General features: G+C 33.1%; 1 protein-coding gene across 1 annotated transcript; it reads left to right on the top strand.

The window, feature by feature from the left end:
* Positions 1-2,526: 2,526 nt before the first annotated feature.
* Positions 2,527-6,811, top strand: LOC105956885 (phospholipase D delta). Its single transcript, XM_088818039.1, is given in 12 exon segments — positions 2,527-2,769; positions 2,941-3,231; positions 3,333-3,458; positions 3,551-3,743; positions 4,171-4,448; positions 4,540-4,608; positions 4,705-4,816; positions 4,819-4,851; positions 5,242-5,390; positions 5,543-5,698; positions 6,118-6,318; positions 6,449-6,811. Coding segments are annotated over 12 exon segments (2,145 nt in total). The 3' UTR covers positions 6,743-6,811.
* The last annotated feature ends 18,391 nt before the right edge of the window (positions 6,812-25,202 follow it).

Genomic DNA, 25,202 nt, shown 5'->3' on the forward strand with positions numbered 1-25,202 from the left:
CAATTCCACTGACTCCATGTCTGAATATCCTCGTCAGCGTTTTTTTGGTTGAGTTCCTTATACATGGTTACCTAGTATGATTTACATCTCTCCTTCTATTTGCGAGCTATTTCATGAGAATGTATATGATTACTCAGTGCACCTATACGGTTCACTGCGAGTTCCTTCATTACAAAATTAAAAATAAAAATATAAGAAGTTGATCATTGAAGTTATATATAATAACTTACAATGCAAATACATGTATATTGTACATATGTTATCTTTATGTTTACTAACTGCTTGTGTGGTTAGCCAATACATGCTTGTGTAATTGATCATTTTCAGGCTGATTTGGAGACAATTTCTAAAGAGTTCATGATTGATGGAAGTGACGAAAACACAACAATTGCGATTAAATTAGTGTTGCGAAAGAGTAAAATGACTTCGGATTAAAAGCACAAACACAAGGGTTGTGAAGTCGAGACTTTCTTCAGCTACACAAGAAGTGGAGGCCCAAATAAATTTATCGCAAGTGAAATTGCAAATTAAAGATAAAAAAGTGGATCGATTGGAAGAGCAATTGCCTCTTCAAGATGGTAAAGTAGATTGAATTGAAAAAAAAAAATGTGAACACCTTGCTCGAGAGTACTTTAAGACAATAAGGGATCCGAGCCACAATTCTAACGGAAATGATTTCATATTATCACTTTCATCTTGTTACCGCTTTTATATGTTTGTAACATATATGGAAGAAAAGTAGAGCTCCATAGAGATATTCACACTTTTTCTTTAATTTTACCTAATTCCCAAATTCATGTAATATCTAATCAACGATTCCAAATTCTCTTTTATATATATATATATATATATATATATATATATATATATATATATATATATATATATATATATATATATATATATATATATATGTATATATATATATATATTACAAGTGGCGGAACATAAGAGGGGGAAGGGGGTTGTGGACTCTCAAGATTAAAACAAGAATAGTAATTTTGAGTAGTGTTATAAAATCGGACGAGGCGGCTGATTAATCGATCTCCGAAGCGGAGGCGGTCCCAAACCTTTACGATTTTAGTGTAAAAGTATGAAAAATCAGATTTTTGCCTGTGAGCCGGTTTTAGGCGGCCTGAGGCGGGTTGAGGCGGTTCGAGGCGGTCCGATGTGGTTTGAGGCGATCAAACCTTGAAGGCGGGTCAAACTTCAGTGGCAAAAATCCGTTTTTCTTTTATTTTAACTTAAATTACTTTATATGATTTGTTAATTTATGAATTATACCTATAGTAATATAACTTAAATTAATAGAAAATGACTAGTTTACCAATAACAAGTTAATTAATAAAACATATATAGTATTAAAGTGATGCACCACAAATTCCAACATTTCCCTTATGTGTGACTAATTATGGTATGATATATCCTTTAATATCTTAAACAAGTAAAGATTCTTTAGACCGGAACTTTAATTAAAATCCTTCTTTTATAAATTAACTTCATGTATCATATAACTAGGGGTGGGAACGACCCGAGCTCGAGCCGAGCTCGGCTCTTTTGGCCAGCTCGAGCTCGAGCTCGAGTCCATGTTCCCGAGCTCGAGCTCGAGCTCGAGCTCATCGAGCCAATTTTTTTTGGCTCGAGCTCGAGCTCGAGCCAATTTTGGCGAGCTCGGGCTTATTAATTTTTTTTTTTTTTATTATTATTATTATTTAATTTTTTTATTAAAATTATTTTTTTTTATTAGAAATTATTCATAGGAAAATAAAAAAAATTATAAAATAAATAATGAACTCTAGTTATATATATTTTTTATTTTTTCTATTATTATTATTATTATTATTATTATTATAATATTTTATATAATTCTGAATTATTTAAGTAATATAGATTTGTTTCTATTTAAATACTAGATATATTTATTATTATAGACTATTTACTATTTAGTTAATAATAATAATAATAATAATAATAATAATAAGAATAAGAATAATATATATATATATATATATATATATATATATATATATATATATACATATATATATATATACATATATATATATATATATATATATATATATATATATATATATATATATATATATATATACACATATATATATATACATATAGATATATATATATATATATATATATATATAAAAAGAAAAAAGAAAGAAAAAAAAAAAAAAAAAAAAAAAAAATAGAAGGCAGCTCGCGAGCCGGCTCGCGAGCTGTCGAACAACTAATTTTGGGCTCGAGCTCGAGCTCGTCCGAAGCTCGAGCTCGCGAGCTCGAGCTCGAGCTCGAAAATCCCGAGCTCGAGTTCGAGCTTTTTTCGAGCCGGCTCGTCGAGTTCGCGAACCGGCTCGGCTCGTTTACCACCCCTAATATAAACTATTCCACCTCACTAGTATATATTATATCACATTTCTATCAAGAAATCCTACAACAACTTTCTTTGGTTACTTATATAACTTACATTGTTGCTTTTGCTGCTTAGTTCATTTTACGTATAGTGAAATGGAAAACAACGAAATGATATATCTCCACGGAGATTTGGACCTTGTAATTATCGAAGCTCGACGCATAACAAGCATGGAGTTCGTCTCTGAGCATTTCCGTCGGTTCCTAAAACACCCTTATGTTAAGGTATACCTCGGAGAAGCTAGAGTTGCTAGGACCGCCCGTGTACGAGCACATGACACACAAAATCCCGTGTGGAACGAGCATTTCGAACTCCCATTAGCTCACCCAGTTGATCAGGTAATATAATAATAATTTTATATAGTTTAAGTTGTTTTATTATTATTATTATTATTATTATTATTATTATTATTATTATTATTATTATTATTATTATTATTATTATTGTTGTTGTTGTTGTTGTTGTTGTTGTTGTTGTTGTTGTTGTTGTTGTTGTTGTTGTTGTACATCATTCATGGGAGGCTACCCGATATCAGGTTGGATGATGGGAGAAACTTTGAGCACCAAAAATGTTGGGAGGATATATGTCGTGCAATATTGGAGGCACAAAATTTGGTATATATTGCAGGGTGGTCGATTTATCATAAGGTAATGTTGGTGAGAGAGTCAAGTGAACAGTTGCCGAATGGTGGGGACTTGAGTTTGGGGGAGCTGCTCAAGTACAAGTCTCAACAAGGAGTCAGAGTAGTGCTACTCCTTTGGGATGATAAAACTTCACAAAACAAGTGTTTTTTTAAAAGTGTAAGAAATTCGTTTGCATAGTTACATTTTGTTGTAGAGATTATGTAGAAATTACTGTTGTAGATTATCTTATAATATATGATTGACCAATTCTGATACAGGGAGGACTGATGCAAACTCATGACAAAGAAACTCGAAAATTTTTCAAGCACTCTTACGTCACTTGCGTGTTGGTAATTTTATACCACAGGCATGTTTTACACTTTACTTTATACAAATCAACTCTAGTAATACTAATGCCTTAGTAATCTCGAATTTTGGTTGATTTTCATACAAACCTTAGACAATGATCATTTGTACGTTTTCTTAATGTATTCAGGTTTGTCGAATTTTCTCCAGTCAACATCAGAAATGTGTGATAACAGACACTAAGGGGCATGAAAATAATCGAAAAATAACTGTATTCCTTGGTGGTTTGGACCTCTGTGATGGACGATATGATACACCGGATCATCGATTATATAATGACCTCGACACTGTCTTTAAGGATGACTATCATAATCCAACATTCAGTGTAAGCACTTCATTTAGTATATCTCTAGTTTCAATTCGTCATACTTTTAGTAGCACACTTCCAATAGTTCAAGAAACATGATTTGTGATAAAGAAATAACAAGTGGTATATAATAAATAATAACAATCAGGTGTTCTCGGCTAAGAGCCATCATTCATCCTTTTCTTTTCCCTTTTTCCTTTTTTCTTTTCCTTTTTTTTTTTTTTTTTTCTTAAACATATTAACAATGATATTTTATAGTATTTTCCATTTTGTTGGAAAAGAAAATTTGGCATGAATGTTAATTTTATTGTCAGTACTAGTGTGTGGATTTACATTAGAATTCATAATAGACACACCGGTAACTCCATTAAGTTATATCATAATATTACATGTAGTGTAGGTTTTTCATATAATGATTTGTATTTATATTTTTCAATCGAAAGGACAGAAGGGACCAAGACAACCGTGGCATGACTTACATTGCAAAATTGAAGGTCCGGCTGCTTACGATATGCTTAAGAATTTTGAGCAACGGTGGAAAAAAGCCACTGAATGCTCTGATCTTACAAGATTTTGCAAAAAGATACTAGGTCAGCATGATTACAATTTAGTTAATATCGAACATATTTCGCAAATAGCTAGTCCTTCCGGAACTATTCCGAATGACCACCAATCATTGTGGGTCTCCAAGGAAGGTGATCCTGAAAACTGGCATATTCAAGTAATGCAAGTGTTACTATTGTATAAAAAAAATCTCTATTCAAAACTAGGTGATTAAAACTTGATCTTGTGTGTTACTTTAATTTGAACAGATTTTTCGATCTGTGGATTTAGAATCGGTGGACGGGTTTCCCAAAAATGTTCTTGCAGCAAAGGAGCAAGTAAATACGAGTCTTCACTTTTATGACTGGTTTGACTTGTTTAACTTCCTTCTAGTCTTCTAGGAAATAAGTTCATAAATATTTTATTTATTGCAGAACCTTGTGCTTGTAAATAAATGGGCAATAGATAGGAGCATTCAAATGGCATATATCCAGGCAATAAGATCTGCTCAACGCTTCATATTTATTGAGAATCAATATTTTATTGGACATCTTTCGCTTGGCCATCTCATAATAAAGCAGGTAGAGTGCCTGTAAAATATTTATCTTCATTATACAAATGATATACCTTGTGTTCTACAACAATAATTGAGATTTGAATTCCATTAAGATGTATGCTTTAGATAATCTGAAAGATATAGAATGCTCACTTTTAACAACAATAGTAGTTGCCATAAAATTTTAAATATGTAAGTTGGTTTAAGGCAGGTTGTTAATCAAGGTTATTAGCAAGAGATGTTTCAATAGTATTTGGCATAATTTCCATTTGGACCTAACTTTGGGGGTGCAATATGAACTCGACCAAAATATTTGTTAACCATTTAGCCTAATATCTTTCGTTTAATTAACAATTTTTGGAGCTCTTTCTATTGTATTTGTGTTACATAAATGTACCACAATTGTTGGTGCCAGGTCCTAATAATTTAATCCCAATGGAACTGGCGTTAAAGATTGCCAGCAAAATAAGGGCAAATGAGAGATTCGTTGTTTATGTTATCATCCCCATGTGGCCGGAGGGTGAACCTTCTTCTCCCACTGTACAAGGAATTCTTTATTGGCAGGTAATACTTCTGTTTAAGGGCATCAATTGTGTGGTCATCAATTTTTTTAATTATAAAGCATGTTTGAAGAATTAATTGATTCGTTACTTTTGAATCTTTTATTGTCAATGTTTCATGTGTACATTATTTTATGTGGTTATTCACTACTGCAGAGTCAAACAATGCAAATGATGTATAAAATTATTGCCCATGAGCTGAAATCTGTCAATCTCAAGAATGCACATCCAACCGACTATTTGAATTTCTACTGTCTTGGTAATCGAGAGGAAAACCATAAAGAAGAATCGTCTAGCGTAAGTATAAATCGTGTAATTGTCCTTCAATTTGATATGTTTGCATAAGTATTTTGTACGTATTATGTATGAAGTTGCCTCAATTGCAGTGACACTAAGCACTTACACATACACACAAAGTGACCATGTGAGAAATAATTATATGTTACATCTCTACTAATTATTATTTACATTATGCAACTATTTTACACAGAACCCTTATATTACCTTAGTGATCGATCTGTTTATCAATATATATTTTTATTAGAAAAATCATATCCGTTACCATTGATTCGAAGAGAAATCGTCAGACATGTTTATGTCATGGAACTAATATACATGTCTTCGTTTGTTTTTTGTTCAAACATTTTTTTATCTATTTCGAAGTTTAGGCATTTAAAGTTTCAATCTATTATTTTCAATAATATATATTTAAGCACAACTAATAATAGCAGGATTCAGCTTCAGAAGCATTTAGGCGATTTATGATATATGTGCATTCCAAAGGAATGATAGTAGATGACGAGTACGTGATTATTGGTTCGGCCAACATCAATCAACGGTCCATGGCGGGTTATAGGGATACAGAAATTGCGATGGGAGCTTACCAGCCCCATTATACATGGGCCAAGAAGAAAGAACACCCACTTGGTCAGGTTAGTCTTGTCTTTCTTCTTATTTTTTTGCTTTTATATCAAATATAAATGAAGATCCAAAATTTTGAAATCAATATTGACAATTGTAGAAAATTTGATGTTTTAAAATTAGGGGTGTGTATACTTGCAGATATATGGATATAGAATGTCACTTTGGGCAGAACACCTTGGATGCATTGAGAATTGCTTCAAAAATCCTGAGAATTTGGAGTGTGTTAAGTATACAAATAGTATTGCCGATAATAACTGGAAGAGATACATAGCTGAGGAGTACAGTTCGTTACAAGGGCACATTCTCAAATATCCGGTGAAAGTTGAAGTTGATGGAAAAGTAAACCATTTGCCTGGACAAAAATTATTTCCAGATGTTGGTGGTCTAGTGCTAGGGAATCCGACATGTCTACCTGATCTAATCACTACGTAAACTACTCTAGGTTTCATGTCATCCATATTTAAACAATTCTCGATTATATATTGAATGAAGTTTATCAGCCAAAAAGTTAATTAATTTGTTAATTAATTACTCTTAATCCAATGTATTTTTATGATCATGTATCTTTTGTCCAATATTATATATCCAGATCACAAAATATATAACCTCAAGGGGAACTGGAAAAAAATGATATGTTTGTAACATTTCTCTCAAAAGCAATATCTAGAATTAGAAAAGGTATATATATATATATATATATATATATATATATATATATATATATATATATATATATATATATATATATATATATATATATATATATATATATATATATATATAGGGCAAATGGTAAATAGGCCCATGACAAGTGACAAGGGCATTTAATTAAAAGAGGGACATCCAATTTTTTTGTCTTTCAAATAAATCCAACTCATTCAAACTTATTTGCAAATAAGAAAAATCCTTTTATATATACCATAATTACCCCTAATTCATTGAACTCAATTCAACTCCAATTTCATGATTTACACCCCAATTCAGCCCAATTTCATCAATTAACCAATTTTAACCTTAATTTCAATTTTGACCCCAATTTTGACCCGTCACCACCAGAGACCGTTGGTCGCCGTTGTTGACCGCCGGTCTCCGCCGTTGACTTTTTTTTTTCGGTAGGTCAACTGCCGTTGACTATTTTTTTTTATAATTTTGTTTACTCTTAAAAAAATATTTAATTAATAATACTGTATTGGCTGCTAAATTACTGTCTCCGGCAGTTATTTAACTGTCGGAGATAGTAATTTAAATGTTAATTGACTTTTTTTTTTCTTCAAAAATATTTTAATTAATATTACTGTCTTCGCTGCTAAATTACTATCTCCAGCAGTTATTTAACTGTTAATTAATTAATTAATTTTTTTTAATTTTTTTTCTTAAAAAAAATTATTTTAATTAATATTATTGCCTAATATTATTGTTCGAGAAAATAATATTCATAATATTACTGTCCCAAACTGTCTGAGACACTATAATTTAGTAGCCAAGACAGTAATATTAATTAAAATATTTTTTTTAAGAAAAAAAATTAGAAAAAAAAAAAGACAACGCCAGACGCCAGAATCTGGCCGAAAAAAAAAATTGAGAAAAAATTTTATATATATATAGAGAGAGAGAGAGAGAGACACGCACGAAAGTGCTTAACTGAGCATCAAACGACTATCTAATTGTTATTTAAATTATTTGGACCATGATTTAGCTACATGTAATTTATTAATCTATGAGTACTACGCCGCTTGCTAGGTTTTATTCACTTCACGGGGGAGCTACATAATCTGCATCATAGAAAATTAATGTCAAAACAATTGTAACATATTTATAATAATCTCCTATTAAAACTTCTAACCATCATTTGTATTGAATGATTTAAAAGAGAAAATATTCATAATTCATCAAATATTTGCATTCAATGATTTAGATAGAGGATTTCAAATCCATGCTAATATATCCGGCATTTTCTTTTTGTAGATGATTTGAAGGGAGGATATAAAATATCTTAAAACTTATTTCTAAATTATAGTAGTTTTCCAACTTATTTAGCTAACAATTAAACATTAAAACTACATAAAATTTAATGTAGCTACACAAAAGTGCTTTCAATAAGAAGATTAATTAAGAAATTGAGACTTACTTCCACATTTTGTACCAACAGGAATAGGATTACCACAATATCTTGCGAGAACTACCACTTTATAAGAACTGTATATTATATCCCTGCCACTAACGATTTTTTTGCAAAAGAGTTTTATGTCTGTCTTTCGGGCATAATTGCAACATCTTTCATTTGGTTTGTAGAACATAGGATAAGGAATTATTGTAGATATGTAAAATGAACAATACACAATGAAATTGGTAATGCCCGCACAACGTGACGAGGTTCCGGAGGATTTAGGAGGTTGGCCAAAGGCCATGTCGATCTTCATTGTTGTAAACCCAATTATCAAAAAAATTACTAGCGAAACATTATTAATACGAGGCGCAACCATTTCTCGTATGTGTCTCTATGCCTATGATGTGTCATGCAATTTTATAATGTAAAGCAATGCTAAAAATTTTGCTAAATTGGAAAGATATATTAATGGAGATTTTCTTGAAATAAAATCGAATTTTGTAAGATAAGAGGCTCGTTAATTACAGAATATGCATCAATGAGATCAAGTGATCTACATTGATGAGCATGTAATCTTTTTTACACTATTACTTTTTTTTTCGTGTTCAAACTTGGTTCTTGTAGTGATAAGATTTTCGTAATAAATTACAGTATTTGAAAAATAGTACTCCCATTAATCTCACGAACATATAACATCTGCATTGAATAATTTGAATCGAGGATTTTAAATCCGTAATAATGTATCTATCAAAACATTGCATCCAAATAATTTGAAGAAAGGATCTCAAAATTTTAAAATTATTTGTAAAATTATTACAAGGACCATGATTTAGCTACATGTAATTTATTAGTATCTGAGCAGTATGCTGCTTGCTAGGTTTCATTCACTTCATGGGGAGCTTCATAATCTGCATTATACAAAATTAATGTCAAGGCAATTGTAAGAGATTTATTGTAGTAAATTTTACTTTATTTCATTTGTATTGAATGATTTAAAGAGAAAAAAAATTAAATTAATAATAATATTTGCATCCGATGATTTGAAGAAAGGATTTCAAATCCATGCTAATAAATATGTCATTATCTCTTTGTAGCCTATGAATTAAAGGGAGGATTAAAATCCATACCAATGAATTCATCAAATTAAAACCATTTGATGAATCTATTTTATGATGGATTTTAAATTATTAACTCTATTTTGACATATTTTATGTTATTTTAGTAGATTTTCAAATGCAACCGAAACATTTTTAAAACTTCTTTCTGCATTATAGTAGTTTTCCATCTTATTTAACAAAAAAAAATTATATAAATATTATTGTAGCGACACGAAAGTGTTTTCAATACGAACTGTAAAGTTAAGAAATTGAGACTTACTTCCACATTTTGTACCGACTGAAAGTCGATTACCACAATGTCTTGCAAAAAGTATCACTTTATAGTATTATATCGTTGCCGCTCACAAAACATTTACAAAGGAATTTTATGTCTGTCTTTTCGGGCATAAATATAGGATAAAGAATCATAGTAGATATGTAAAATGAAAATTTTACGATGAAACTGGTTGGCCAAGGCCATGTCGGTCTTTATTGTTGTAAACGCAATGCTAAAGATTTTGATAAATTTGAAGGATTTATTAGAAGAGGTTTTCTCGAAATAAAATTGAATTTTGTAAGATAAGAAGCACGTTAATTTCATAATATGCAGAAATGAGATCAAGTTATCTTGGTAGATTTTAAATGCATTCTAAAATATGCTAAAATTGATTGACTTTTTTACACTATAATATTTTTTCAACTTATTTAACTAAAATTTAACATTTACATTGTATAAAATTTATTGTAGTTATGTGAATGATTTCAACGTGAACATAAAAGTTTAGAAATTGAGACTTACTTCCGCATTTAGTACCAACGGGAAGTGGATTATCGCAGTATCTGGCAAGATCTACCACTTTATAGGAACTATATATTATATCCTTGTCAGTCACAAGTTTTTCGCAAAAGAGTTTTATGTTCGTCTTTCGGGCATACTTACAACATCTTTCATTTGGTGCATCGAACATAGGATGCCTATTAGATATGTAAAATGAACAATATACGATGAAATTGGTTATGCTCCAACAATGTGACAAAATTCTAGAGGAATTAGGATGCTGGCCCAATGTCGTGTCGATCTTCATTGTTGTAAGCCCAATTATCATAAAAATTACTAGCAAAAATTGATGAATACGAGTTACGGCCATTTCTCGTTTGTGTCTTTGTGTTAATGTGTGTCATGAAATTTATAATGTAAAGAGATGGTAAAAAAATTTGCTAAAAGATGGAAGGATATGTTAAAGTAGTTCGTGAACTAAAATTGGATTCTCTAAGATAAGAGATTAATTAATTTCATAATATGCAAGAATTAGACCAAGTAATTCATATTTATGAGCATGTAATTTTTTTAGCTAATTCTAATGAATACGTCAATCCATGTTTAATATACAGTCGACGAAATAACAGTCTACAGGATCCTTTACTTTCCGGCTTCCGCTTTCGGGTTTTGTCCATAAAATTAAGGTTTTTTTTTTTTTGTTGCAAAAATTACCCTTGTGTAATCTTGAATTGTCGAAAAAATCCTCCTATTAAAAAAGATAGCAAATACCCCCTACGAAATTTAGTTAAAGCCACCGGTAAGGTCTCTGAGAGCTTATCGTGTGCTACACTCGCCAATTGTGCAACTCGGAGTGTATTTTTGACACAAAATACCCTTAAATTATAGATTTCAAAAATTACATACTAACCTCGAACTTATATAGGCCTAAAATGAAATTTTCAGAATGTTCAATTTGTTGTAAAATGGCCTATTTATCTAGCTCTTTGGTTTGTGTTTGTGGAAATACATAAGAATGTAAATAACAATAATGAAGAGAGAATGAGAGAATACATGCAAGTAAACAAGATCCGTAGAGAGAAAATTGTGGGTATTTAGGGGAGGGGAGATTCTCATTTATATAGGTGTAATCCACCGAAAGTTACAAAGGAGTTATATAGGAGTTACAACCACTACAATGTGTGGGGATAACGGGGTAGTGGGAAGTTGAGAATCTATAGTGGAATATGGAGGTTACAACCTCTCATGTGTTAGGATAGGAAAACCCACTTTTCCATATTATTTACAACACTCCCCCTTGGGGATTCCTATCAAAACACTACTGTGCTTTTCATGTTGCCTCGTTAAAACCTTCCGAGTAATAAAAACCCAGTGGGAAAAAAAACAATCTCGGTTAGGAAAAAGAGTACAACGCACAATCTTTCCAATCAGCATGTGTTGCCTCGTTAAAACCTTGGCGAGTAACGAAAACCGCGTAGGAAAAATAAACCTCGCACACAGGAAAAAGAGTACAACAGGGCACCCGGGTATCTTCTGGATACTGAGTACCTACATGGTACTCCCCCTCAAGTTAACTCCCCCTAATATGTACAAGGGAGTGAACTCGGATAATCTACTCAAGTCAATAGCCTTAACATGTTTTCAAAAGTTGACTTTAGGCAAAACTTATTCTTAAAGTTGGAGCAGTTATCTCAAATTTTGATCTGCGGGATCATTATTTGTTTAGGCTATTGTCGTTGCTGATTGAAGAAAACTTCAAAGCTATGTACATTGAGTTGTCACTTTAATGAAGCCCGTCTTCATTTGCTCAATACATACTGTATTACAGCAAAATACAATCTCGTAGGATCTTCTGTGTTAGTCAATTCACAGGAATCTCGAACATGCATAATCATGGCTTCAGGCCATGTGCATTCACTCACTATCTCGTGAAACAAACATCATGCATGATTTGATCTAGTGACAACTGAGGTACATTTCATAGAACCCCAAGACATAGCTATTTTCCCAATACTAAACCATGGATTGGGAACGAGCTTTTTGTGGATATGACTTCTAGTCAATGCCAATATAAACCACAAGTTTCGCCTCATTCATTGATGCATAGGGCGTGTCGGTAAGGTGAGATAAGTCTATCTTATAAATTTACCGAAAAAGCTAAATCATATCGAGTACATGGAGTTAAGTATAATAATGCATATATTGCATTTACATATGGCACTTCTGGTGCTAACACTTCTTCGTCCTGCTCCATGGGACGGAATGAATCATTGGACCTTTTTCCACTTTCCAACTCCCATAGGTGTTACGCGATAATTTCTCTTTATCCATAACATCTTCTCGATGTAATTCGATTGATGGACATAAAAATATAATTGACATGATAATTTTAAGTTGGCAGAGACAACAAATTAGTCTCATGTAGATCTTTGATCTTGAACTCAAATTTCAACAATTGAGTTTCTCTTACTTGATTTCTTCAGGAGTTCAAATCAAGTTCATGTCCTTAAACATAAATTGTAGTAATGGGAATAATCAAAATCAATTATTTTTCACATATTCTCTTCCGGAGCAATTACTCACTTAGGATATTATCATATTCTTCCGGAATATTTCAAGCCTTAATTTAAGTAAATGTCTCAGCCCAACTAAGTTTATGTTCCGTGGTCTGGAACTAATTGTTTCGGGGAAACATAGTCCTTTAGGGACTTTCATATAAATATTTGTATCTAGATCCCCGTAAGATACTTTGTGACCACGAATTTAATAACATTCACTATGAAAGAGTATACCTCTTTAAAATCAATCTCAGGTTGCTGAGGAAATCCTTGAACTATGAGATGAGTCTTCGAGCTCCCAATCTCATTTGCCGATAAATCATTGTACTATGACACTAGGCCAAAACACGACACTGGCGACGGAAATTTGCGACGAAAATGACTCATTTGCGACGAAAATTGCATGTTTGCGACGCAAAATATTCGTCGCAATGATGGTCCAAAATCGTTGCTCTGTGTCTCGTCGCAAATACTGCGACGAAATTGTTTTTCGTCGCTCCGTATGCAACGAAACGGTTAAATCGTCGCAATATTTAGATTTTCCTAGAATATTCATTTTATTTTCTATTGCGACGATACATACTCTTTTCGTCGCAATATATTGCGACTTTAAAGTCATAATCGTCGCAAATAATTTAGATTTTTTGCGACAAAATATTTGATTTCGTAGATACACTAAAGTCAATTTGCGACGATAGTGGATCCATAATTCGTCGCATATCTGTAGCTATTGCGTCGAAATATATTTGGTCCCAAAATAAATATTTTTTCTTTTGCGACGATTTCAATTTTTAGTCGCAACTGCTACTGCTATTTTTTTTTTTTTCTTAAATCAGATTTTTTTTTTCTAATAAAAAATTAAATATGTACATCAATTGCAATAAATAAAATTAGCTATTACATCAAATACCAAAACACATTAAAATATAAGTCTTACATTAAAAGTAAATATTAAAGTAACACACAAATATGAATTCAAAAAATACATAAACTCAAAATAAAGTCGTACATAAGAAAAAGAAAAAAAATTAAGTCGCACACAAACATGAATCCAAGTAAGACATAAACGAGAATTAATCCTTGTTTTGCGCCCACACGTTTAATCCCAACTCCTTTGCACTTCCTCAACACTCTTTCATAAACTAATGAGTTGGCCGTACTTTCGTCACTTCCACCAAGTCTACACTCTTCTTAAACTTTCTTCAATTCAGCCTAAACAACTTAAGTGCACAAGTTAAACCCAAATTTCGGCGGCATAACGACTAAAATACAAACATACAAAAAAAATACCCTTATCAATATACAATAACCAACATATCCAAAAAATACATAAATCCATATATATCAACTACTAATTCAACATATCAACACTGTGCTTGCATATCAACATATCAATGGACAATCAAGTAATAGATTGGAACTACGCCATATATACATAAATTTTAAAATAAATCCCAACTTAACATTCAACAAAAAAGAGCAAACATGGATAATTGGGATACTAAAATTGAAGTATTAAAAATATTGTGCTTACAGAAATAGCAAGTTGGTCGGGAGTAGCTGTCCCTGTAAACGGTTGTTCCATATCATCTCTTCACTAGTGGATGACCCCATTGCTTGTAATGAATCAATGCCCATATAGGCTTTCTTATAATCAACCACTGTAGGAATTTTACTAAATTTGTTAAATTGTAATAATAAATTACAAAGTAATTAGACATTTTAAATCTTAAAGAAATAAAACTCATAGTAACAATCACTTACATGTTTATAGGACCAAATATTGATACTAGTTCGACCCCAATGATGGTCTGTTGCAGCTGCCTTTCGTGAATCCTTACGTTTACTAAACTGGACTCTGAACATAGAGCACATTAATAGACTACAATACATACGAATATCCTCAGTTAATATTAAAAGTACAATTTACCTTCCATTTACCTCCAAGATTAGACATATAATGAAATTGCTCACATAATTCCTGCCCACATATCACCACTGATCCTTGATGAAAACTAATCAACTAACATATTTACAAAATTCTATATTAAGCTAATAACTCGGCAAAAATATTGATGCAATTTCTTAGATAACTAATAGGAAAGTCAAAATCCATGTACTGTTGGAGATTGAAATCAATGAAAATTAAAGACACATGCCAAGGTATAAGCGATTATGCCTTCCAGATTGTTCAAAATATTGTTTTTTTTTTAATATTAGACTCACATCACATTCACAACCATATACTGATACAATCATCTTCAATCAAACAACAACAAACCCAATTCACTTAATGGAGATATTTATTGGAAAAAGAATGGAGAAAAGCACTAACGTATATATTGTGGAGAGATATATGTGGGCGGCGGAGTGTGGCGACGAAGTGGGCATCGGAGTGGGCATCGGAGTGTGGCGACGAAGAGACACCGCCGTATTGGGCTGCGGGGTAGGGGCTGCTGAAGTGAGACGACAGAGTGGGCGGCGGAGTGTGACGCCGCCTCAGTGGGCTGCGGCTGGAGCTCGACGGCGGAGTGGGCGGCAGAGTATCACGCTGCCGGAGTGGGCTGCGGGATAAGGGCTTATGAAACTCGACGGTGGTGTGGGCTGTGGAGTGTGACGCTGCCTGAGTGGGCTGCAACTGAAGCTCGACGACGGAGAGGGAGGCAGAGTGTGACGCTGCCGGAATCGGCTGCGTGATAGGGGCCGTTGAAGCTCGACGGGAGAATGGGTAGCGGTCGCCGGAGGGGCCACCGGATTTGTGCAGCAGTCAAGGAGATAAATTGAGAGGGAAAGACAGGACAAAGACGAAGAAAAAGAATTTGGAGGAGAATCGGCAATTTAGGGTTGAAAATTAAAAAAATTGCCACGTTAACCTAAACATCGTCGCATTTAATTAGAAAAACAATAAATTATTGCGACGTTTTCTCAATCGTCGCACAAAAAGGCGGAATTTTTTCAGAAATTTGATTTTTGCCTACAAAAAAAAGCGCGAAATTTTAATTTTCCAAATTTAATTGCAACTTTTAGATTATATTCGTGCGACGATTCTATGTTTCGTCGCAATTGTATTTTTTATTTATCTAAAATTTTGATTTTAATATGTGACGTATTCATTTTCGACACAAGAATTTCTGAATTTGGAAGATATGCGACGTTACTGTCGAAATCGTCGCAAACTTATGCTTAATAAAATAAAATTTTAATCTTCTCTCTGCGACGATTATCTAGTTTCGTCGCAATCGTGTCAAAATTTAATTTTACGGAGCAACTTGCGGCGTATTTCTAATTTCGTCGCAATTATTTAATTTTATAAATGTTGAAATATTTTTTATAGCGTCGTTTTGATTATTATCGTCGCAACTGATGTATGTAATTTTTTTATTATTAACTGTTGCGACGATTTTTAATTTTCGTCGTTCAGTTGCGACGATTACTGAGAATCGTCGCATATGTTTGAAGTTAAATTGGATCTTAAACTCATTGCGACGTTTTTGGTACAATAACGTCGCAATACTGCGACGAAACTTGAATCGTCGCAAATAAAATCGTCGCCAGAGTGCAGTTTTGGCCTAGTGTGAGATGAGTCTTCTGGCTCCAAATCTTGTTTGAGCTATGAGATGAGTCTTCTGGCTCCCAATCTCGTTTGAGCTACGAGATGAATCTTCTGGTTCCCAATCTCATTTTATTCCTTGAGCTATGAGATGAGTCTTCTGGCTCCCAATCTCGTTTGAGCTATGAGATGAATCTTCTGGTTCCCAATCTCATTTTTTTTCTTTGTGAGTACTCACTTATTTCCCATGGGTGAAATTCAAGGAGGTGTAGGAACTACTGGTCTCTACACTCTTAATTTTATCAAGGAATCAAATTCATCTTGGATTGTTTTTGTTTTCATTTCGGCCATCATCCATTTGTTTACGCTTGTCAATTGATCGAGGTTTTATATCATCACTCGATAAAAAGTTCAGTAGCTACTGTGTTGAGAAGTTTATCATCGATGATCATTTCATCCCAATACCACATCTCATTCATGCATGAATAACTAACCGAGTTTTTTCAATTCACGGGAATGGATATTAATGTCGAGGCGTCCCCCGACTTCGTCTGCAGGACGAATCCATAGTCCGAGATTATTTTATGAGATGGATTAGGTGGGATCACATTTGTACTAGTGCTAACCGGATTCGATTGTTGGGCATTCATCCACTTCCGGGGGTAAGAATCCTTTGGTCACATTGCGCTCCCCCTCTCCTAGGAAGGGAGGCAAGACTAGTTAGCATGGATTGATGGCCTACCCGTAATTTTCCTTCTAGAACATCTATCATTGCAGGCTTATTTGAGATCTCGTCACTTTTTCAAATCAGAGAATGGGTCTAGCATTATTCGTTCTACACGACTTCATATTTTTCTGTAGGAACATTAGTATGGACGTTCTTTTCAGATTTCTAAGTCGTCCCATACGACTTGACGCCGTTCTTCGGGAACGTTACGATGCACATTACTTGCAAATCTATATTTTCATCCCACACGACTTCACGTCGTTCTTCAGGAACATTAGTATGGATGATCTATTAATCTATGTATCAATTCTCTGATGTAGGGGATCTTGATGAGACATTGTGGGGTCGTCTCACACGACTTCACGCCGTTCTTCAGGAACGGTAGTGTGAACGTTCTTTCCTCCCCCTAATGGCGGGAAGACAGTCTCATCAAAGTGATAGTCCGCAATTAGAGCGGGTAAGAGATTACATGTCTAAGGTTGTAAATTTTAGTTGAAGATGGTGATACATAGTCCACATATATCTCCTTGGATTACCTCCAAGAAATGAATTGAATCATTATATGTATGTGCGTATGCTGACATATAATCAAATTACTTAATTTCGAGCAATCGACAACTTATGCTTCTGGCATAACCGTGTCGACAATTCCTCTAATTTTCCCAATGTACGCTTTTGGCCGTACATGTTAGAGATGATGCACATATATTCGATTTCTTGTCTTTAATGGTTTCAACATAATAACCATTAGCTCAAATATCTTTAAAGTTTTAACAACGTTCTACTGGAACGTGGAGAAAAATGAGCTAGTTTAATGGGCAAAATTGTGCCATGAGATACATAATTTGGACATTATCATAACCATCTATCAAAACTACATGTGCCTCATTTAGTTATCAAAGAGGTCTTGCAACAAATAGACATGTAATTAATAAAGTACGACTTATCTCTCAGGATAGTATGTGTTGCCGCACTATCTACCAGACATTTACCCACACATGTCATGTCTAGAGAGTTATATAAATTTAATCACATATATTCAGTACTTCAGGTACTAGATAAATTCATCAAGCAAACACCAATGAATAACATAATAATTAACTTAGAACATACAGTGACATAAATATATGATCTAGAGTATAAACTAAACATAATCAAAATATGAATATAGTTCATAACATGAGCATATGAAGTAAGATGATTGAAATTCAATAAACTAATAAAGCCGAGTAATAAACTAAACATAATGCATGAAATCAACAGTTCAATCATATCCCAATATGGGTTATTTGGTCAGATGTGCCCAAGTATGGAAGCTGAGTGATGCGCTATACATTGAAAACATTTACCTCTACCAACTCAGTATATGCTGGTGTATTATTATTTGTATCTCCAGCCCCAACGTTCTTCGCACTTCAGGTGCGCGACCAATGCTTAGATCCACCATATATAAAACATATGTGTATGTTCTGATTTTTGAGCTCTATTGGGATTTTAAAATTCATATACAAATCGTTTATGAATTGACTTGTTCCTTGCTTCAGGCAAGTGTATTGTCTTTTAGTAATCAAAACGACTAGCCAGGGTATCCCATTCTTTATGCGGACCCTCGTTTGATGAATAGTCCAGACGAAGGACTTCATCTAATTATCTCGTAATCAGAAACATAATCTCAGCCTTCTAGGCTTTACCTAATAAATTATCCTCGAAAACAACCATTCTCAATTGCTCACTAAGCGTATGGATCTTAACATCCATTCTCCAACTAATATAACTTTCATCAAATAAATTAAGTTGGGTAAACTTGAGTTTGCTCATGTGTTTTATCTCAAATCAAATACAATAAGGAGTATTATTGTTTTATGGGAATGTACCCTCCATAAACAATTTCATGAATATTTTGCACATATTAGAACTTCTGGTCTAATAATTCATATACCACATGTTCATACACATTTATGGATTACATACGATAAACCATAACGACGAACGAAATATTTTTTTACCATTTTCATATCACAAAATTACATATGGCAGATGGATCAATTAAATAGAATTCTCATTAGAGATGGACCAAAATATTCATGCAACTAAGACTTTGTAAATTGTCAAATATATAAAATATAACATGCTAAATAATATAAACAATATATATAGCATGTACAATCTCATATAAATTCCACGAACTACTTCTGAAATTATTCCGGTAGATACTCATGAATTAACTAAATAGATCCATAATACTATCAAGTATCAGCAGTGCATTAGATCATCTTAAAATCAAATGACCAAGTTATTGTAGCAAAATTTTCTAACAATTCATGCAATATAAATTCAACCAAGAAAAACAAATTCTATTAATATGGTTACAATCACGTTCAGTAAGAAACATAAACAATTTCACATTCATCATCAAATATATTCACCCCTCATTCTACAGTGCATATTTATTCATAAACTTCTTAGTGCCACTGTATTCTAAATATTATGATAAAACATTCATAATACAATTTCATATCAAATCCTCGAAACATGGAATAAACCAGCAAGATATTATAATCCTTTGACAATATACAATCACACATTTATCGTCGCTAACCATAAAATAATTTGCTACACCACATACCAAAAAACAATCATTGTGATATTTATACCATACTATAACATATTAAGCATGCTTCCAATAATTACGATTTACATCATATTTTGAAATTATCCACGATATAAATGAAGTAATAACTTGAAGATAAATATGTATTTCATGCATTTCATGCCATTAAATAGATCTAGTGCATCTCTTACGAAATCGAAATTGCAAGGGATTACGGCATACTTGAAACGCTTAAACCCAAATGTTGAAGAATTTATTGTATTCTTTGAACAAGATTACCATTTCACGAACGAACTCGAATCACAAGTTCTTCAAGCATCCGCGTGCCAAAAATGGTTCATTTTTCACGAGCACCTGAATCACAAATTCTTCAAGTATCCTAGTCCCACGAACGATTTTCTTTCCACGATCACGACGAGCATTTCGTGCTGATAACGTGTTGTAAAATGGCCTATTTATCTAGCTCTTTGGTTTGTGTTTGTGGAAATACATAAGAATGTAAATAACAATAATGAAGAGAGAATGAGAGAATACATGCAAGTAAACAAGATCCGTAGAGAGAAAATTGTGGGTATTTAGGGGAGGGGAGATTCTCATTTATATAGGTGTAATCCACCGAAAGTTACAAAGGAGTTATATAGGAGTTACAACCACTACAATGTGTGGGGATAACGGGGTAGTGGGAAGTTGAGAATCTATAGTGGAATATGGAGGTTACAACCTCTCATGTGTTAGGATAGGAAAACCCACTTTTCCATATTATTTACAACACAATTCAATTTTTTAAATTTTCAAAAAAAACCCCAAATATCTTCAACACTCTCCTACACACCATCTCTGGCTTCTTCCTCGTCGGAAAACATCAACCTCTCCTACCCAACGACCAACGCCACTCGCAATACATTCAGACCCGCAATTTCCATTGCCTCCTCCTCCTCCGCCGCCAGCATCTCCTTCCAATCCCTGACAGAGGAGTTTGGGTTGGGGGTGGTGGGGGAGAGGGGTGTGACGGGGAAGACGAAGATAGTACTACTCTAGTATTCTATATATTTTCTTTTCTTATATCTTTTTCTGGTATTTGTTTTCACTTATATTATTTGCTGAGTTGGGTATTTTTTGGAGCAAATGGCAAAGAGGATATGACAATGGACTTAAATGCACACTGGTCCGAAAAAAAATAGTATTTCAAATAAACCCATCTTCATGTCTTTACTCTAAAATAACTTCCATAATATATTTTTTAGAGGTAATATGCTAAGAGCCCCTCAAATCAAACCTAATTTGAACTAAATGACAACCTTAAATTTAATCTTTTAATTAAATCTCTATTTTCAAATAATATATGAGCCACATCCTTTAATTTTTTTTAATTCCTAGTTTGCCCTTATACCCTAAATATAATATCTATATTCACGTTTCTCCAACTTATCAGATTTATTTTCTCTTATTTTCTTTTCTCTCTTCTCTCTCGTTCTCTCCATCTCGTTCTCTCCCTTTCGTTTTTTTTCCCTCTCTCAATCTCTATCTCCCAACATCGATCTCGCTCCTCAATAATGGTTGGGCTGGTGACGGCGGCTATGATCGGTGGACTATGGTGGCGGAAAACAACAGATCTACAAATTCCGACGATGGATCGAGAGGGTTTGGTGGAGGCGGCAATGGCAGGTGGAGACAACGGCGGCCGGTGAAGGCACATCGGCGAGTTGAGGCGGCGCCCGTCGGTGGCCGCCGGTGAAGGCGGTGGCGGTGGGTGGGGGTCGGCGGGTGGAAGGTGTGGTGGCGGTTGTGAGGGCAGGGCTCTGATAAATATTATGGAAAGTATTTTTTGACTAATTAATTGGATCTAATTTCCTCGTGTTTTGAAAGATTTTGCTTGATTTGGGTTGTTCAAATGTCAGATCTAGGTTTTCTCAAGTTGGTAGGTGATTATAGCCGCGACGGCTGCGAGCGTGGGTTGTTAGGGTTGGCGGCGGCTTCTAGGGTTTGCGACGGCTAGGAGTTTTTCGTGGCTAGGGTTTGGTAGTAAAACATAGTACAGTGTAGTATACTATTACACCGTAGTATACCATAGTACACAACTACACTATAGTATACTACAATACGTCGTAGTATACCATAGTCTACTACAGAAAAATTAAAAAATACGTAAATTGAAATTAAAAAAAAATAAAAAAATAGTATTTTTTTTTTTTTTTGTAATTCTGAATATTATGTAGAAAAAAAGAAGGAAAAAATAAAGAAATTTTTATAATAGTGTATAAAATGCTAAAATGAATAACGAGAAAAATGAAAACAAACGAATATTCTGAAGAAAAAAAATATTAGATGAAAATATGAAAATATTAAATGCACGATAAATAAAATGATAAATGCAATTTGGAATTTACTTAATGAATATTTCGAATTTGTGAGTGGAGGGCATTTTTGGAATGAATTTTATAAAGGATGTGAAGCAAATGTTTAGTTAGACTTGTCATTTAGTTCAAATAAGTTTTGTCACGAGGGACCTATATCCTAAGACCCCTATTTTTTATCAATTCCATCAATTATACTCTAACTTCCTTAATATTACACATTGACCTCGGATTTAAACAAATATATCACATTAACCCCCATTTTAATAAGTATTTTTTTTATTTTTTTTTATTTTTTTTCCGGCCGATTAACCGTCGTTCACCGGTGTTGATTTTTTTTTTAAAATTTTTTTTATCTTAGAAAAAAATATTTTAATTAATATTACTGAATTGGCTGTTAAATTACTGTCTCAGACAGTAATATTACTGTTTGGAACAATAATATTATGAATATTATTTTCCCAAACATAATATTACTAATATTATTGTCACAAACAGTAATATTATTACATGAGACAGTAACATTACGGTCGGAGACAGTAATATTACAGTTGAAAACAGCAAAATTGCAGGCCAAGACGATAAAATTAATTAATACAGTAAAATTACTATCTCAGACAGTTAAATTACTGTTGGAGACAGTACTTTTGCAGTCAAGACAGTCACATTAATTAAAATAATTTATTTTACAGCAAAAACAAAATTTAAAAAAAAAAGTTCAATTAACAGTTAAATTACTGTCTTCGACAGTTAAATTATTGTCGGAGACAGTAATTTAGCAGCCACGACAATAATATTAATTATAAAAAAAATTAAGAAAAAGAAAAGTCAATTAACAGTTAAATTATTGTCTCCGACACAGTAATTTTGCAGCCAATACAATAATATTAATTAAAATATTTTTTTTTAAGAAAAAAAAAAACAATTAACAGTTAAATTATTGTCTCTGACAGTTAAATAACTGCTGGAGACAGTAATTTAGCAGCCAAGACAGTAATATTAATTAAAAAAAAATTTAAGAAAAAAAATTAGAAAAAACAAAGTCAACGCCGGAGACCCGGTGGTCAACGGCGGTTGACCTACCGAAAAAAAAAAAGTCAACGCTGGAAACCGGCGGTCAACGGCGGCTAACCGGCATTATCCGGTGGTGGAGGGTCAAAATTGGTTAATTGGTGAAATTGGGCTAAATTGGGATGTAAATCATGAAATTGGGGGTAATTTTGGTATATATAAAAGGATTTTCCTTATTTGCAAATAAGTTTGAATGAGCTGGAAATATTTGAAGGACAAAAAAGTTGGATGTCCATTTTTTAATTAAGTGCTCTTGTCATGGGCCTCTTTGCCATTTGCCCATTTTAAGGGGAAATTATAGTTTTGACCCCTCAAGTTTGCACAGATTTCACATTTGATCCCCATGTTCACAAAAAATACATTCGGTCCCTCATGTTCCTATAATTTAACATTTTTTGTCTTTTCCGTCAATCTATCGTTAGTCCGTTAGTTAAGGCAGTGATGGGCACACGCTTGATTCCGTTAGTTTTTAACGTGAAATTCATGGAAATGACTAAATGTATTGATTTTTACAATATGCACTATATTTGACGTTTCTCGCGGGGCCATTAATGCTATCATAGACGAAGATTTATAAATCTTATATAAAATATGTAAGAAATGTTAGGAGAGTCATGTCACCTCTTAGCTCTATGTTTTCTCCACCATTGCCTGAAACTAATAGTATGTTAAAACCCTAACGGAATAACTTATCCAATGCATTATTCCGTTAGGGTTTCTGACAATGTTTCAGGGGGTGATTGTAATTACCGGTACTATAAAGACCTTAAAGTTATCTTAGAATACCTCAGAGGTGTAGGTGTAATTTACCCTACTTTTAATTAGGGGTAAATTTGTCATTCGTTCTAAGTCGACTGTCAAATACCATATAAGGGGTAGTGTGCTTTGTCAAATACAATATAGGGGTGTTTTTGCTAAAAAAAATTAACACGGTGACTTCTTCGGCAATTCAAGATGACGCAAGGGTGGTTTTTGCAATTATAAATAAAAAAAATAAGTGAATATATATGATTAAATATTTTAAATAAGGGCAAATTGCTCAAGTTACCCCTTAAAAAACATTATCTTTTTGCACGTTGTCCCTTTAAAATTTTATTTTTCTTGCACAATGCACACCAAAAATTGGCTTATGGGACAAAGTGTAATCAAAATAATATTTTGAATGAAGATTATCCAGTTTTTGAATTTTTAGAGGCGGGAAGTGCGAAAATGAGAAATTTGTAGGGGCTGAAGTGCATTTTGTCCTTTAAATAAAGTAATAAACTAAAATGAACTTTTCTCCTTTTCTAAAACTCCTGATTTTTTGTGTCAATTAAACCAACAGGTATTTAGAGAAAATATTTATTAAATAAATCATCTTACAATTTTAGCAATCTCTTTTAGTTTTCTACCAGTTTATGTTTGTGATATTCTTTTTCTCTCAAGAAATCCTGAACTAACATTCTTTCAATTTACATATTATTCATTCATTTTAGGTTAATCATATATATATCAGTTGTGAATTGAAACGGTGAACAAAGACAGAATATTCCTTCACCGGAATTTAAAGCGTGGAATTATCGAAGCCCGACGCATTCTAGGCATGTGATTGGTCCTCGAGCACATCCGTTTGCGCCTCAAACGACCTGACATGAAGGTGTACGTGGGAGATGCCCGAGTTGCTCGATTAAAACATATTTTGTTTTTTTTATTGAGAAACACCAACAAGTGAAGGAATTCATATTTATGTGTTTATGGTCATAAGATGAGTTTGATTTCAAGATCTTGTTATTTACTTTAGGCATAATAATTTAATAAAACTATAACAATTGGTATCATACCTTCCTTGGGTCCAAGAAATTAAATATGATCCGACAAGCAAAATTTTAAGACTTAGCCCAATGAAAATAATCCCAACCTAGATATTTTGTAGTAATTATTTGGATTTTTGAAGTATTCTAGAGAACAATTCTTAATAATTAGATAAGATGATCGCAACCTTCCATTGAGGATGTGGAATAGTATAAATAGGAAAACTTCATTTTTAACCATTAAAATAA

The sequence above is a fragment of the Erythranthe guttata genome, chromosome 5 (assembly GCF_056151865.1).
Source record: "Erythranthe guttata isolate IM_541 chromosome 5, IM_541, whole genome shotgun sequence".
NCBI classification, from domain to species: domain Eukaryota; kingdom Viridiplantae; phylum Streptophyta; class Magnoliopsida; order Lamiales; family Phrymaceae; genus Erythranthe; species Erythranthe guttata.